The 15,976-nt window shown below is 46.2% G+C and overlaps 1 protein-coding gene across 1 annotated transcript in view; it reads left to right on the top strand.

Moving 5' to 3' along the window:
• The window catches only part of FUBP3 (far upstream element (FUSE) binding protein 3), a gene marked incomplete at its 5' end in the record, with an annotated part of 32,361 nt that overhangs the window by 16,050 nt on the left and 335 nt on the right, over positions 1-15,976 (top strand). The window contains 9 exons of the mRNA XM_010284889.1: positions 825-929; positions 1,323-1,425; positions 2,089-2,189; positions 3,471-3,612; positions 8,400-8,560; positions 9,394-9,467; positions 9,966-10,042; positions 12,316-12,384; positions 14,906-15,033. Coding sequence (XP_010283191.1) covers positions 825-929; positions 1,323-1,425; positions 2,089-2,189; positions 3,471-3,612; positions 8,400-8,560; positions 9,394-9,467; positions 9,966-10,042; positions 12,316-12,384; positions 14,906-15,033 — 960 coding nt within the window. The remainder of the gene's footprint in view (positions 1-824; positions 930-1,322; positions 1,426-2,088; positions 2,190-3,470; positions 3,613-8,399; positions 8,561-9,393; positions 9,468-9,965; positions 10,043-12,315; positions 12,385-14,905; positions 15,034-15,976) is intronic.

Genomic DNA, 15,976 nt, shown 5'->3' with positions numbered 1-15,976 from the left:
GTCTTGAGTTGTTTTCATCTGTAAAAAGCACTATGGGGGCATGGAAAATATGTAAAAATGTGAAAGGAATCCGATTCACCAGTGTCCCTCAAACTTGGAAATAGAACCAAAATGTCAAAAGCTTGACTGGTAATATATAGAAACACAAAGGCTTTGGTTTTGACACTGAGGCTTTTTTTCAATGGTGACTACTGTTGGCTTATTTCCAAGGTACACTTTTACTAGCTGGGCTACATGTAAGCTTGTGAATGGCCTTGCGGGCTGCAAGTAGGTAGGAAGAATAGTCATTTATCTTAGAAAATGTCTTGCTGAATTGCTGCAGACTTGGGCTTAACTTTTCTGAGTGTCTTTTCTGTAAGCTCACTACTGCCCACCTGCCACCTTGGTACTTGCTCTCTTACTCTTAGTGGACATGCTCTCTGCTATGCTACCACAGCTTCTACCTTACTGTATTGGTTTCAGTTCTATCCAGTAGGAAAGGGCTTTCCCGACCTTTAATTTAAAAACAAAACGACAACCAAAAAAAAACCCCATCAGAGATATTTGAAAAGCTAAAAGGCCTTTTTGAAAGACTGAAGGAAGCAGTTGCACACAAGAAACTGCCACCTTGCATACTTGGCAGGTTTTGTCAGACATGGAAGATGCCATCAAGAACAGATCTCCATTGATTATGGTAAAAGAAATTTTAAATCAGAATGCTGTTTCTGTTAAGCAGATGGAGATTGCTTTGCCTGAAGCCTGACCATTAGCCACTGTTGAGGCCCTAACAACAAGATGGCAAGCAGAATAATTTTAAGCTAACTGTAACTTCTTTCCCCATGTAGCAAGCAAGGGAAATGGTACTGGAGATCATCCGAGAGAAAGATCAGGCAGACTTCCGAGGCGTACGCAATGATTTCAGTTCTAGAATGGGAGGAGGCAGCATAGAGGTATGTTTTCTTCATGAGTACTCTGCTAACCTCCCTGTGGGATGGGTAGTGGGTGGAAGTCATCAAATTGCACATATAACCTGTAAGCTTATTTTTAAATGCATTGTGTTCTGTTGCTGGAAGAGTGAGTCTGGCTGCAAAGAAGAGGAGTTCTCATGGACTCCCAGATGGCACTTTTCTAATTGTCTTTTTAAGCTGCGTTCTTGTAATGCAGAGTTCATTTAGCAGGGAAGGAATTTGTGGCCACATGTTTGTTTTTCTTAAGGGATACGATTCTGTAGCCTGGAGCTGCTTAACGTGGCCTGTCCTCGTACTTAAGAGCATCTCCTTGTAAAAGCAGAGTAATTCAGTCTAGTTCTCTGAGCTTTCATACTGCTTTGCCTTTCCCATCAGGTCTCTGTGCCCAGGTTTGCTGTTGGAATTGTGATAGGAAGAAATGGAGAAATGATCAAAAAGATTCAGAATGATGCTGGAGTTAGGATTCAATTTAAACCAGGTTTGTGTGAGGATGGGAGAGCCGTTGCTTTCTGACCAGTGTTTCCAGTTTGGGATTGCTAAAGTGAGTCTGATCTGAGGTTACAGCAGCTAGGCTTTCCTAATTTAAAGGTGCATTGTGTCTCTTTCTGAAACCTGTTTAAATATGATGTGCTGCTTCCTTGTGCACTTTCTGTTTTTCAGAGAGTAAGATTATATACAGCTCACTTGCAAACATTAGATGTCACAACAGTCATGTCTTGAGTGGTAATTGTATGGATAAACAGAATAACAATAACAAAAAAGCCTTTTATTTCCTTTTAAAGAATTCTCCTTCAGGACATTAAAGCCTTTGGGGATCAGGAGTTGATTAATTCTAAGTAACTTTCTCTGGGTCCTTGGCTGTCTGATCACCTATCAAAGCTGCCTTTGTCCTCTTAAAATTATATCAGTCTCTTTCATGGCTTTTTGACATTTGAAAGTGTTGCCTTTTTCCTTCTGCAATGTGGGTTGGGTTTTGTCATCTTTCAGTCCATGGAAGAGGGGCTGAAGGTGGCGGGAAGAGGTAGCTCTTGGGGTAGTTATGTTATGTGAAAATGCTGCTAGCATGGTGGTAGAAGGAAGCTTTTGTTGGTGGGTGGATGTTTTCTCCTTTTAATTTAGACTTTGCCACCTCTCTTCACAGATGATGGGATTAGCTCTGAAAGAGTCGCACAGGTCATGGGGCTTCCTGATAGGTGTCAACATGCAGCACACATCATCAGTGAACTCATTCTCACCGCACAGGTGGGTTCTGGAGGCTCTTGGGAGGAAAGTGCTTGTATGGGAATGTAGTCTGTATGCATGCAGCTGTGTGGATGGATGCCACTATCGGAAGAACAGCAGTGTTAGTTTTTCCCTCTGATAGGCCACACATGCTGCTGCCCAGGACAGAGCTGCTACGTTTGGGTTTTGTTTATTTGGGTTTTTTTAAATGTGATATGGCCTGACTGAGCTATGGGATGGTCTCCTATGCTCAGGCGGTATTATGAGGCCTCATTGTAGCTCCACATTTACCCTCCATGTTTAGCTGTTCTTATGTTATTTAGAAATGGTGACCTGGTGGAATGGAGTCCAGCAGTAGTGTGAGACAGTGACTGGAGGCTCTGCTTAGTAATGCTTAGAGAGCAGAGCATTAACAGTGCTCAGCGATGCCTTCTCTTCAGACTCCAGTCCTCTGATCTAGTGGCTGTGGGAGGCAGGGCAAGGCAATGAATGCTCACATATGTGGTCGCTGTGCTCTGAGACAGACACCAACATATTGCATTGTCCAAGAGCAAGAAGTACAAAGATGGGTGAAGTAGTAGGGCAGACTCATGAAGGAGATTATCTTCCCTTTGTATTATGAGAAGTGAAGATGTTAGACATTCCAGACCAGATACCTGAGCATAATTTCTCCATTAAGGGGAGGTCTTGATATCTCTTCTTGCCCTGAGATCTGCTCTGAATACTTGATTTTATAACTTTTAATCATCCACTATAATTTTGAGGTTTGTCATGATAGCTTCTGTCTGCGTGTGGCCTTTGCTTTTGGAGAAAGCAGTTACCCAACATAGGTATGTCCTTTAAGTGTCTTTGAACTTAAAAGCTTCTTTTGGAGGTTTTGGAAAATGTGCATTTCAGCTGAGTAATTCCAGCAGTTCTTTAAAGAATGACACTTGAAAGGGTTTGGAAGCAACTTCTGTATGTGTCAGTGCCAAGATCTATCAGTTCCTCTGAGGAAAGCCCCCATCACAAACTAAGTCCTTTAGTAGTTGATGCTGGTTTATAGGTTTATTTCAGCAGATATAAAGGCATGCATTTAAAAAAATATAAATATCTTCCTGAGTCAGGAAGGCAGCTGTAATGTGTGTTACTTGGCATTTTTTAAAGTGCTTCAAAATCTTGAATGTGAAACTGAAGTCCAAGAATATCTCAATTCAGTGCCATTGATTATAATGCAATTTAACTTACCTTGCTTTATTTTGTTTTTAATGTATATTGGGGCCAGCAAAAAAACCACTGATACAAATTTTTTTGCCTTCCAAGGAGCGAGATGGCTTTGGAAGTTTGGCTGTCACCCGAGGAAGAGGTCGTGGCCGTGGGGACTGGAGCGTTGGAACACCTGGGGGCATGCAGGAAATAACCTACACGGTGCCAGCTGATAAGTGTGGCCTTGTTATAGGCAAAGGTGGGTCTGGTGACACTAAATACTAGAGCTTGCAATCTTTCTCTCTCGGGATGGTCGCATTCTTGCTGCTTGACAGTGAGGCTTTGGAGTTTTCTGTAATTGCAGGTATTTAGTGGCCAGTGAATGCAGCACAGGAATAAGCTACAAGCGCTTGTGGTTGTTTTCTTTGTGGTGCTCTCACTCATAATTGTACTCTCCAGGCCCTTGTTCACAATATGTAAGAGAGACTCTTCATGCAGAGCTGTCAAGTAAGCTTGTTATAACAAGCAGCTGGCTGAGAAAAGGCAGGTTCATTTGTGGATTCTTTTTGTAGAGAATTCGTTTAAAGGACAGTTTATCAGGGACAAGCAGAACAGTCATTTCATCATGCTGGATTTCTGTGAGTGCCATGTGGTAAAATGGAAGGTCACTGAATGTGGTAATAACAGTAGCTGCTTCTAGCCATGTACCTGAAGTGTCTGATTAATAAAGTGAAGTAGCAGGATTTTGTCTGTATCTGAGTTTGTGTCTGAGCCTGTCACAGAGCAGGCTGGTGCACCTCATCTCACTCGGACGAGCATGTTCACTGCCATGGAGGCCCCTTGGCTGCCTTAGCCATTGAATCTCTCCATGCTAGGGATATGGACAAGGGGTCATCTGGCCTTCCTCTCAAGAACCTGTACACCCTCAAGACAGTTATGAAACCAGAGCACCAGCAGCGGTCTCGATTTGTCACAGAGCATGAGCTACACATCAGGTAATGGCAGCACTTAGATTAGAGCCAGGAATAGAAGAGCTCTGTTGCTCCGCACTGTTGCGATGCTTCTGAGTTAATACACTGATGTGTCAAAGGAGTGGTATTTAATTTGTCTATGCTTATTTCAGAAAGAATGACGTATGCCCTAACTAGCGTTTAAGTAATCACAGTTGGCTTTTCGCCTCAGCAGAGGTGAGGTGAATAGAAAAGGAACAGATTAGCTACAACAGTAAAGGAGGCAGAGACTTGAGGGCATTGTGCCATGTTTCAGTGACATTTAGTTTCCTGCTGTCCTGTTGGGCAGGAGTGAGCTTGCAATGAAACATGTTGTGGCCTCTTTCCCCTGCTGCGCCTCATTTGTTCCCTTCTATGTGTCTGGCCCCTGTAGCACCCTGAAATCCTGCCTTATTGGATGACAAGGGACACAGACATGCGACACAGGCATGTCAGCAGTGTATCTGCAATCATTTTCAGATGTTGTTCTTTGCCGTAAACCTGTTACAAACCTGAAAACTTTTTTCAATATGAAAAAGCATCTGCTCTCCCCATTACGCAGAAATTGCAGACTGATTGTGCTTGATCTCACTGAACAGTCCAGTTGGGCAAAAGATCAAGCAAAGCAAATTTTAAGCCTACAAGCGAGAGTTATATGTATGGAAAAATCAAATTGTAATGAAACTTTATTGCTGTATCCATTAGTCATCCTTAATAAAGGATCAGAAAAGGTCACTTGTTATTCAGCAGTGCACTGAAGTGGAGCATTTGTGACCACAGAGAGCACTGTGTGCTGAAAAGATAAATGCAGGTAGCAGAGTTGGATGTCCTAGCATTCAAGTTCAAGGCCTGGCACAGGCTCACTGTGGGGGTGAAGGGTAGCTTTTTACCTTTGTTTCCACAACAGCAAAATAGGGATTCATACCCAGCCAGATCAGAAGCTTTCTGGAGTGACTAATTACTAGTTGTGTGGTGATTTGAGTGCTTGTAGCTTTGTAATACCACCTTGTAATCGGTGTTCTTACAGTGCCTATGCTCTTAGTCTGTTGCAGCCTTCATTTTTGTCAAGTGAGTGATGGCTGTAGCATTGCCTTTTGGGGCCTGGGCCAGGATGGATGTATGACACTCTCCTTATGTTGGTGCAAGACACCCGATTCTTCTTGTTTCCTCTCCCACTGCCTGTGGGGCAGTGTAGGGGAGAGGGGATGTTAGTGGGGTTTTCTTAAGTGACCAATTGTAAACCATTTACTCCCCCCTTTTAGTTTCTGAGCAGTTTCCATCTTTTTTTTTTTTTTTCTCGTCTCCTCTTCCCCTGTGATACAGGACTTGGCTGTTAGACTTCTCTGTAAAATCTGACCGAGCCCTCTGGGCACACGTAGCTTGGTCTCTGAGGCTAGCACCCAAGCAATGGGTGTCTTGGGCCCCCCGGGTGTACTGTATGCAATGTGGCCAGGTAACTGCTGCTGTGCTTCCAGCTCTGTGTCAGCATTCGAGAAGGGGGGGGAAGAGGAAGATGAGGACATTTCTCAGTGCCATTTCTGCGGTGTGTATGATAGAAGATCTAAGGCCTCTTTCTCATGGGCATTACTTCTCAGGTTGGGAGCATGAGCCTTTACGAGCTGATAAGAAGTCCTTGGCTCACTGCAAATCTTGTGTGTAGCTGTTTCCTCTAGAGGGTGGGTAGGTGCAGCTTTTCTTTTCTGACAGACTCGAGGAAGGGTGGAGACGAGCGCCATACACATGTCAAACGCTTTCTCTGTTTGGTGGTGCTTGGAAACAAACCGCAGCCTCTCTGGGCCCCCGCTGGATTTCCATGATAAATACAGCAATATTGACAGATAACGTGGTCGGCCTGGCTCTTGTCAGCTCTGCCTTTTAGCAGGTTTGATTAATTGCTTTACGATTTCACGTCCAGCTGGGGGGCCACTCTTGGATCACTTCTGCCCCCCATCAGGTAGAAGAATGGAGCGGGCTGCTGAATGCATCTATAGACAGCCACCATGTGCCGAGCGGGTCACCTCATTACAGGGGAAGATGAACTCCTTCCGGCACCGTGCAGCATCATGTTGAGTGCGTCACTTCATTTGCATGCTCTGGAGGCTGAATTGGGATCGCTTGGATGGGAGGGAGCACTTTGGCATGTACCAGACTGGAGGGTAAGGAGGAGAAGGACACCAAGTTCTGGTACGGGGGTAGGAGCTTGCAGCCTCTGACCAAACCTGGAGAGCCAACTAACTTGATCCTGCAGTATGTCTAGGAGGAAGCTGATATGGACACAGTCCCAACACCTACAAACTTGGTGCTGAATGCTAAATGGGGAAGTGACCGGAAATCTATGTTCTCCTTGCTTCCAGTTTGAGAAAGCTTCAATCTTTAATCCCCTTTTGGAAGGAGAAACCTAGTCTGCTGCGTGAGTAGCAACCTATGGTTATGCTTCTCTCGCCCAGTGAAGAAGTTCTCCCACTCCTTCGTGATCCAAATTGTGTTGCCTGAAAGAGTCCTCTGGTTTTGTTAAGCAGATGAAATGGCTGCTGATTCAGATCTCACCTCAATATGGTAAAAAACAGAGCTTCAGATAAGTCTGCATCAGACAAAAGCATTACTCAAAAAAAACCCCCAAAACTTCTTGGTTTGAAACTTCATCTTACCGCTTTCCCATGCTTGACTGAAAATAAGTGGCTTGGCTTTTGGCTGCACAGTACAATCCCTGTTGTCAGACCAGGGATGTGACACGATTATCTTTTGTTAAACGCATCTTCAAAAATTCATTTAGAAAGAGTTAATTGCCCTTTGGCAACTTTTCCTCCTCCCTTCCCCAAGAAGGCTTTAAAATGTTAAAAAGGTCACGAGTCCATGACAATGAAATGAACAAGTGTCTGCAACATCCACAGTTTGTTTTGAAGTTGTGCTGGCTGTATAGAGATGGAAATGCAAGCAAAATTGAGGAGATTATTTTGGAGACTTTTTTCAATTAAAACCAAACAAAAATCTCCAGTTAGTTTCCTTTGCTCTCTTTCCTGCTTGCCCTGTGTCCTTTTAGCTGGTGATTTTTGGTTTGTGGTTTAAAAGTTGTAAAACCCTTTCCTTCCCCACACCCTTTAATTTCTCCAGTTGAGTGGAGCTGGTCTGTAAGTTGTGTGAGCTTCCAAAAGAAGAATTGAACCATTGTAACATTGGCTTAGGCTTTTGTTAAGCAAATTTCATTAAGAGACCGGGACCTAGCAGGTCTTCAGGAAATCGGATCTACTTTGGCTGGCCCTGCCACATCCTGCTCCAAGCACTCCTGTGCTGCAGTGTATCCAGATGGCAAACTAGCCAGATATGTTCACTGCATGCACAACTAACTCGGTAGTGGAAGACTGCCTGGAATCCTGCACTGCTGTGGTTGTGTGGAAGGATATGTACGCCGCAGTGTGAATGCGAAGAGTGATAAGTGAAGGTTCCTTTAAGGAAATAAGCTATAGAACAGCACGTGACTGTGAGAAAGCTTAAGCTTTGGTTTTTAAGCTACAAGGTATGTGGCTGGTGGCTTTTTGCCTTAGTGGAATGGAATGTCTAGTGATGGGGGCAGGGGAAAGCCTCATGGAAGAAAGAAAAAGCATGTTTCAGTTGCAGGTGACTTTCTTTTCTCAAGGATTGTGAACAGCTGTGCAAAACCACCAGAATTCAGTCAGTACAGTTATTGCATCTGGTTTGTCAAAGTGTATCTCAACCACTCTGCATTTTGTTGGGATCCTAGCAATGTGTACACAGGGAGGGACTGTGTATTCTTAAAACGGCACCATCCATGACCCCAAAAACCATTGCAGTAGCTCACAGTTTCAGGTCATGCTTATGAAACTCTATTTTTTCTTCAAACTGTTGTTTGAAGGAGCAACATGAGCTCATGTGCTGTGGTTTCTTATGCTGTTGCTATCCTCAGCCCCACCTCCCTTGAGACACACAGAACATAGCTGAAACTGGTAATTCCATTACCAGAACCTGACTGTGTTTATGCTTTTACGGAAAAAGATGCTGACTATCCCTTCTTCTTATGTCTTGGTTTTCTTTTCTGCAGGTGGTGAGAACATCAAGAGCATAAATCAGCAGTCAGGAGCCCATGTTGAGCTTCAGAGAAACCCACCTCCAAACACAGACCCCGGAGTACGAATATTTACAATCAGAGGAGTTCCCCAGCAAATTGAACTTGCTAGACATCTCATAGATGAGAAAGTTGGTGTAAGTTCCATCTCTGTTGATCTTGGTTGATCTTAGGTACATGTAGGCCTGGACTTACAGGGTGGCATAGAATACACACGCTTACATTATTTAGCTTCAAAACCATTTGCCTGTTAGCAACTGTCTTGAACTTTGATGGCCCTGGAGCATCCATTGGACTAATTTTGCTGTGGTCCCAGAAGGATCTGACTGTTTGCTGACATAATCATGGGTAGTGTGCAGCTGTATGAGAGCGAAGAACAGTAATAATAAGGTGTGAGAAGGCTGTCAAAGGAGATTTATTTGAAGGGAAGACAATAGTGTCACTGTGTGAGAAAGACACAATCCTGGCATCATCATACTGAAAGTAACACTCAGCTCCTTGCTCCAGTATATCCAGGATGACTTTTATCTTCCACTTAATGCAGTGGTATTGAAGCTTAATAATGTCAGGCTGGAGTAATGCTGAAGGGGGAGACTTGGGTAAAAGAAAGTACAGAAAATACTGAACCAGGGCATGTTAAAGCTGAAAAGCAACCTTTATGCTGAATTGCCTGAGAGGAGAAGGCTTGATACCAACCTCAGGATCCAAGCTATTCAAAGGAAAACTTCCAACTGTGCCGTAGTCCCCTTAGCACCTTTGTGGGCTAACTGGAGTTGCTTTTGAAGCTGGACTCCTGGAGTGTGCTGACAGTCCTGAGAACTTCGTCCTTGAAGAATCAGTCACTCCTTTCAGGTGCTGGGGTTTAGTGGAACGTGTCCCAGGCTGTCTTCTCCCCTTTCTTACTGCTCATACAAGCTGCCTCCACCCTGTGCTTAGAGCTGGCATTAAGTATTTGTGGATTCTGTGACAGGGTACCAGCATGGGTGGACCTGGAGGATTTGGTCAAAGTCCGTTCAGCCAAGCACCCGCTACACCTCATCAAAAGTAAGCTTCTCCATCTCATCACGGATGGGCTGTGGGAAATGGCTGGGAGCTATAAAAGCATTGGGAGAAGGGTGGAGGGCCTTGAAGGGGTGATGTATAAGTGGAGCCTTTTACAGATTGAGCATTCAGAAGCAAGAAGCAAGTGAGATGAAACCTTTAAGCTTGACTGCAGGAATTATTTTAGCTATTAAATTATAAACAAGATAGGTATTGGCATCTCCAAAATTCCTGTCTCTAGTGCAGTGAGAGCATGGAAGGAAGCCTTAAACAAGGATTGCTGTTCAGTATGATGTATCTTCATCTTGGCTTCATGAACAGACCCATATCAAGCCAGTTAGCAGTCACACTTACACAGCGTTTCCTTTTGTTCCCGTGTTCACCTGTTTGCTCACCAGTTGCTGACTATAAGTAACAATTTTTCTTCTGTGGGCAGCTTCACGTATGTGGACTGTTAAGTATTTTATTGTCTACCTCAACGTGCCTTTTTGTCTTCTGCAGTGGTCCTCAGGCGTTCATGACGCAGGGTTGGGGCAGTACCTACCAGACGTGGCAGCAGCCTGGACAGCAAGTCCCAAGTAAGTGTCTAGGACCTGGGTTGGAGAAGGGTTGGTGTTCCTTTTGCAATTGCTGCTTCATGTGTGTGAAACACAAGTTCACCCCTGAGACCACTTGCGTGAAAACAGCAAAATAATTTCCTGAGCAGAAGAGGTGTGTGGAGGCATGCTGTGGTGTTTGAGCTCAGAATAAACTGATGTCCATTGAAAACTGTAACGCTTTTTGTGCATTTAACTGCATACTGCTTGTTTCTGCTCTCTTTGTGTGGACATTAAGTCCTTGCTGTCTGTTCCTAACAGAAACGTTTCTACCTTAGGCTCTCTCCTGCCATGATTCTCCAGGCAAGTACTTGCCAATCCCTTTTCCCCCTAACAGGCACACTGTGTCTTGGTGGTGAGCCCTCCCATCTCTCTGTTCTTGACCTTATCAGTTCTTGCTTATTTGCCTTTTTTTTTTTTAATGTTCCTTATGAGCTCTTCTCACTGTTCAACTCCCAGTCTGTTAGACTGGGAAAGGAGATGCAGAAAGTGGAAGAAAGGATAGACAGGGCTTCTCACCTGGTTCATCCACACTGGCTGTAGTAGTGTCCCTATCTCCTTTTAGGAGTTGATGAGAACTGCTCAGCCTCTGTAGTGCTAAACGCTCAGAACGAGGCCAGCGGGATAACCAGCTTTCAAATAATTAAAACAAAAAAATAGTGCACACATGTCCTTAGTCATGAGTTCAAAAACTGAACCCAGATCACCCCTGCTGCTGGGTTTTCCACTTCAAGCCACTGACTTGGGCTGGCTATTATTCTTGAAGGTTTAGAGTGTCTTTTCTTCCCAGTCAAATTTAGTCAAATTTCAGCAGGTTGGAATGGGGAGTCCCCCTTTTCAGAATAACTGAAGTAGCAAATGCTAGTGGTGATGATCTTCAGATGTCCCTTCCAACCTCTACCTTTCTGTGTTTCTGTGTAACTGCATCATCCTGTGTTTCAATAGCCAAAGTAATGGTTTGCCCTAAACAGAGCAGGTTCGTAGTCTGCTTGGTAATCTCAAAACTCATGTAATGGGCGGTAATGTCCAACAGATGCTTTTCAGTCACAGTTTTTTAGGAAATGTGAATTTTTTAATGGCCTGGTCTTGTGAAAACTAAAGCTAAGCACCAAAAAGTATGTCTATGGGGGTAATTTTAAAGGGGTTTAATGACAGGTGCTTTTCAGTACTAAGGTTGATTTAGCAATGAAGTAGATTATTAACTTCAGTATAAATTCCTACTCTTTGAGGTGCCTGAGGTAGAGGAAATGTTGGAAAAGCAATGCCTGCAATTGCACTTGTGATTCCCTGTAACACTAATCACATTCTAATGTTTATAAAATTGTGCATATATGAAATTTTGAAATCCTCAATGCTAAATTGTTTATTTAGTGCACTTCTAAAATGTGTGCTGCAGTAGGACATAGGAACCCTGCATGGGAATTGTGTTACACTCTTAAAAAAAAAAAAAAGCCTCTGGAAGAGGCTTGCTCCTCAGCAATTACAGTCTAACAATCATGACTTTTCCTTTGAGCTCTAGGATCTTGTAGAAGGTCAATAGTTAGAAGGTCAATTGTTACTCCAGTCCTTTCCTGCGCACTCTCAAGAGAGCTGGACTTCCCTGAGCTTTGGAGAGCAGAGCAGTCAGTGCAGCAGGGAAAGCTCTACAAAAAATGTCATATTTATCTTCCCATAAAGCCTTTGAATAAAGGCTTACGAAAAATAAAGGCTTACGAAACATTCATTGCTGTTTGCCTTGCAAGATGCCTTTAGAAACTTACCTTCTTGCTGACCTCCCTGAAACATCCTCTTATCCTGCCCACCAACCACTGGGGGGAAGAAAAAAAAAAATCTCCCTTCCTGCAACTTATAGTCATGTCTCAAGCTCACACCTCCTGGCTTTGGAGCCTGGTTTAAGGAGCACAGACCCTGTGAATCCCCCAGTTACCGATAGTACAGCTTGTATCCCAATGATGACTGCTTTGCAATGAGTTTGTCAGGTTTCTGGTGGCTTCCAAGACCAGTGAAGCATCCTGCCTTGCCATTATCCTTCCCCTGTATGGGTTTAGTACCACAAAGCCGTGTTTTGGGGGCAGATGTTTTATTTCTGCTGTTGAACCTGATGGAAAATGTTGGCTCTCTAGTTCCATGTCTACTTAGGATCCTCCATGTTCCTGTTTGTAGCCAGGCACACTGAAGGCAGTCTTGGTAAGGAGAGAGGACAGACAAGATAATGCTGTGCTTTAAGCAGCCTTCACCGCTTTCTTCTGCCGCAGATCACAGTGGTACCCAGTCAGGCCAGGTGGAGTTCACCAAGGCGTGGGAAGATTATTGTAAGAAACTAGGTAAATACCTGCTTTTGCACTTTAAGTTTTAATTTGAAAACAGTCTTGTGAAGGGTCCCTTCCCTGAGTGCTGCGGCCCATTTGTTTGCGGCTCTGCTAGCCCTGTCAGAGAGCTGGCTGAGCCGTTCTCCAAGCAGGCTTCCTAGGGACGGACTCGAGAGTGCCCCCCTTGTGGGAGGAGGGGCAGACCCCCACCCCCTACACATGTATTTAGATTTTAATTACTTCCCCCATCTTAAATAAATTAACTGGCTGGGGAAACATTTTGCTGTGAAACGCATTTAGCTGCGTGTCCTTTCAGCCTGCTGCGGACTGTAATTCTCCTAGAAGAAAAGGCATTGAAGGAGGTCCTTTGTTGGTATTAGCAGGTGGACAGTTGAGGCAGCCTTGACCTCTGCCAGAAAAGGTCCTGACTTGTAGCGTTGGTCGAGTCTTTTAACCCGCTTTTATGCCCCTGGACAGGACACTGCTGCCCTGTTCCCTCCACCCACTTCACACTTGCAGTGTATTATTTTCCCCCTTCCCCCCACTTCAAAGCCCCCCTTCGGCCGGCATCGCAGGGCAGGGCTGTACACGGAGCGCCGGCGGTTGGATGAGCTGGGAAGAGCGCTCCTTCCACGCGTGTCTCCTGTCCTCGTCCCTGTGTGTGCTCAGCACTCACGCTCTCGCTGTGCCTGCCTCTCTCTGCAGTTTTCTAATTGCTGTTTTTTCTGTTCAGGGCTTTGTTTTGTTTTGTTTTTGTTTTGTTCGCTGTGTGTCTCACTGAGGGCTCTTTGCTCGAACTGTGACTAAGGGAAGTGCGGACATCCCGCCTCTGCACCCAGATGGCTGGACTCTCCCCCGCAACAGCACTTAGACGGGCTGGATTGAAGGTGTCTTAGTGCTTCAAGAGGGGGAGTCTGTGCTAGGTGAAGACCAAGGTTTTGGGGTCTGCGAGGTCTCAGTGCCAGCATTGGCACCGCTTATCTTGGTGCAGTGCGGGAGTCTGGAGACCATGCCACAGAGCCTGTTGTGGCTGTTAGGACAGGGTCACGGATGCCTCTCCAGATGATGCTGAGGGCAGGTGGAGCTGGCTGTGCTCTGTGCAAGGTTCACGGCTCCCTTTGGTCCTGAGGACTCTGCAGCCAGTTGCAGTCTGGCTACCCCAGAGCTGTGTGCTGGGGCAGAAGGTACGCTGGAGGCTCGTGAGTGGGCACGTTGTACAGATAGGCATTGCCTGCTGGGGCTCTTCAGATGTGCTCCGCTGATGAGAGTGGGGGTGAAGGATGCAGACCCCTGAAAACCAAGTGAGATGACTCAAAACATGGTCATTTCCTTGGCAGCTCCATGGCTGGAGGTTGAGGTGACAGGTCTCAGTTCCGTCAGGTGTTTCAAGCCTCCATCCCTGTGCTAGATGTGAGTGGACTGACAGCCTAGGATGGTTGATGTGCAAACTGAGCAGCTCCCAGCCAGTGTTTTGGCTTGAGCAGGTCCTAGCAGGGGGGAAACTTGGCTTAATGCCCTTGAACAGGGCACAGGTGAGGTGAAATCAGGAACTCGAGCTTTTCCTCAGCTTTCCCTGAAGTGAAGATGCCCAACATCGTAGAAAGGTGGAAGCTGAAGTGTGAAGTCTGGCCACCTGAGGTAGATCCAGGGCCTGTCTAGTGGAAAGTTAGATGTCACTGGCTGGAAACTGTCACCTGTTCCATACTGACGTGCCCCTTGTTGTCATCTTTGCACAGGCCAACAGAGCCAGCAGCAGAACAGCCATCCCGATTACAGCAAAGCATGGGAGGAGTATTTCAAAAAACAGAGTGAGTGAAACAGGGTTATTGGAGATTAATCAACTCTCGTTACAGAGTTAACTCTAATCCGATGACTTGCGTCTCCATCCCCTGCCATTATTAGCTTCCAGTCCTCTACAAAACCCCTTTGATCCTCTCCTGTTGGTGATGGTGCATGTAGTTCTCCCACTGAAAGCTCTCAGTTGTGCTGTCTGCTGTCGCGCCGTGGGAGAGGTGCTCCCGCTGAACCACGGTCCGCAGTAGACCTCGTGTCCATGCCTGCAGTTGGTCTGCCTGGGACAAACATAGCGCACAAGAACTGATGCTTAACAAAAACCAGAAAGCTGAAGCTGGGTTGTTGAGAGGGTAGGAGAGCTCTGCGCATGTGGAAGAATCTGGGCCTGGCTTTCTCCGCTCTGTTAAGAAGCGCGTGATGCCGATTTCTGGATTTGCATTTGACACCGTGCTGCTGGAGCCTTCGGGCCGAGGATGAAGGGTGCAGGCTGTCAGACTGTGCCCCTGCACCTGCGGAAACGGTCTCCTAATGCTTTCTGGCTGCTGTCAGCTTGTCACTTACAAGCCAGCCCAAAGCCTGCCCGGTTGTATCCAAACAGCAGATAGCCGGTGTCGCTCTTTCAGATGTCTGCAGCTGTTGGAAGGGGGCTGGCTCTTCTTTAAGCTTTACAAAAGGAAATCCTAAGCCTGGGCTTGGTCTTACTGAATTGCTCATCTCTCCTTTTTCCCTTCTTTTCCTCCAGGTCATGCTGCCAGTGCTGCTTCTCAGGCAAGTTCCCAGCCGGACTACACAATGGCTTGGGCAGAGTATTACAGACAGCAGGCTGCCTACTACGGGCAGACACTAGGGCAGGCTCAGGCCCACAGCCAGGTCTGTATTCATGTTTCCGGAACCCCACTGTCCCTTCCCTTGGGGAACTGGGTACGTTGGTCTTGCCCTGGTGTGGGGGCTCTGCTTTGGGTTCACATGGTGACGCAGAGAGATGTTTTGTGGCTGAGGAAGCGATCACAGAAGTGAGAAATTGCTCGCTGCTCCCTGTTGTGTTGTTTCAACATCAGAGTCTTATTTCCCTGTACCAGGTGAGGGTTTTTTGGGGAGAGGAGTGGGAGGTTATTTGTTTCTCCTGGGGGCCTTTCCTTATAACCCTGAGGCTGTTTTGTGGCTTTGGGGAATTAAAGCAAAAGGAATGATGGAGCCAGGCTGGCGAGGTAGCACAACACCGGCATGTCGTGCACTCCAGCACTGCGTGTACAGACTTCGCCTGTGCTCGGATAGGAGCGGTGCGCTTGCCTGAGGAGGGGACACCTTGTCCTGAAAGGGAGCGGAAAACTGTTGAGAAATAACTTGGAGTAATCAGCTACCAAGTAACATCTCACCTCAGCTGTCACTCAGACCCCCGGCAGGTTGGGTGGGATTTATCCCGATCGGACCCGCAGGGCTTTCCCGAGTGCTGGGATTGCAGCTCGAATGTCTTGGCATTTGGCAAAAAGTTTGTGCAAAGCCCACATACACCTCAGTGGGACCAGATGCTTCTCCCCACTGAATCGTGTTCTTACTCTGGCTCCTCGGAGCAGAAGCTGGTCTGGACGCAGGCAGCGTGCCGCAGGCGCTGGCCAAGTGTGACCTAGAAGCGGTGATAAAAGGGCGTTCTCGTCATTCCTCTCTCAAAGTCTGGCCCTCTAGAGAAGAGAGATCTTGTTCGGTAAGAGGCACGAACTCCTGGAAGGAGAGCTGAGGGGTGGCAGGCGTTAGGGCAGAGCTCTCTTCGGTAGCGGCTTTCAGCGGGACTTTGCGTATCTGTCCCCGCCTGGTG

Source organism: Phaethon lepturus, unplaced genomic scaffold (genome assembly GCF_000687285.1).
Source record: "Phaethon lepturus isolate BGI_N335 unplaced genomic scaffold, ASM68728v1 scaffold8774, whole genome shotgun sequence".
Taxonomy (NCBI): Eukaryota; Metazoa; Chordata; class Aves; order Phaethontiformes; family Phaethontidae; genus Phaethon; species Phaethon lepturus.
Note: the sequence above shows the minus strand (reverse complement) of the source record. Positions and strands in the feature narration are given on the sequence as shown.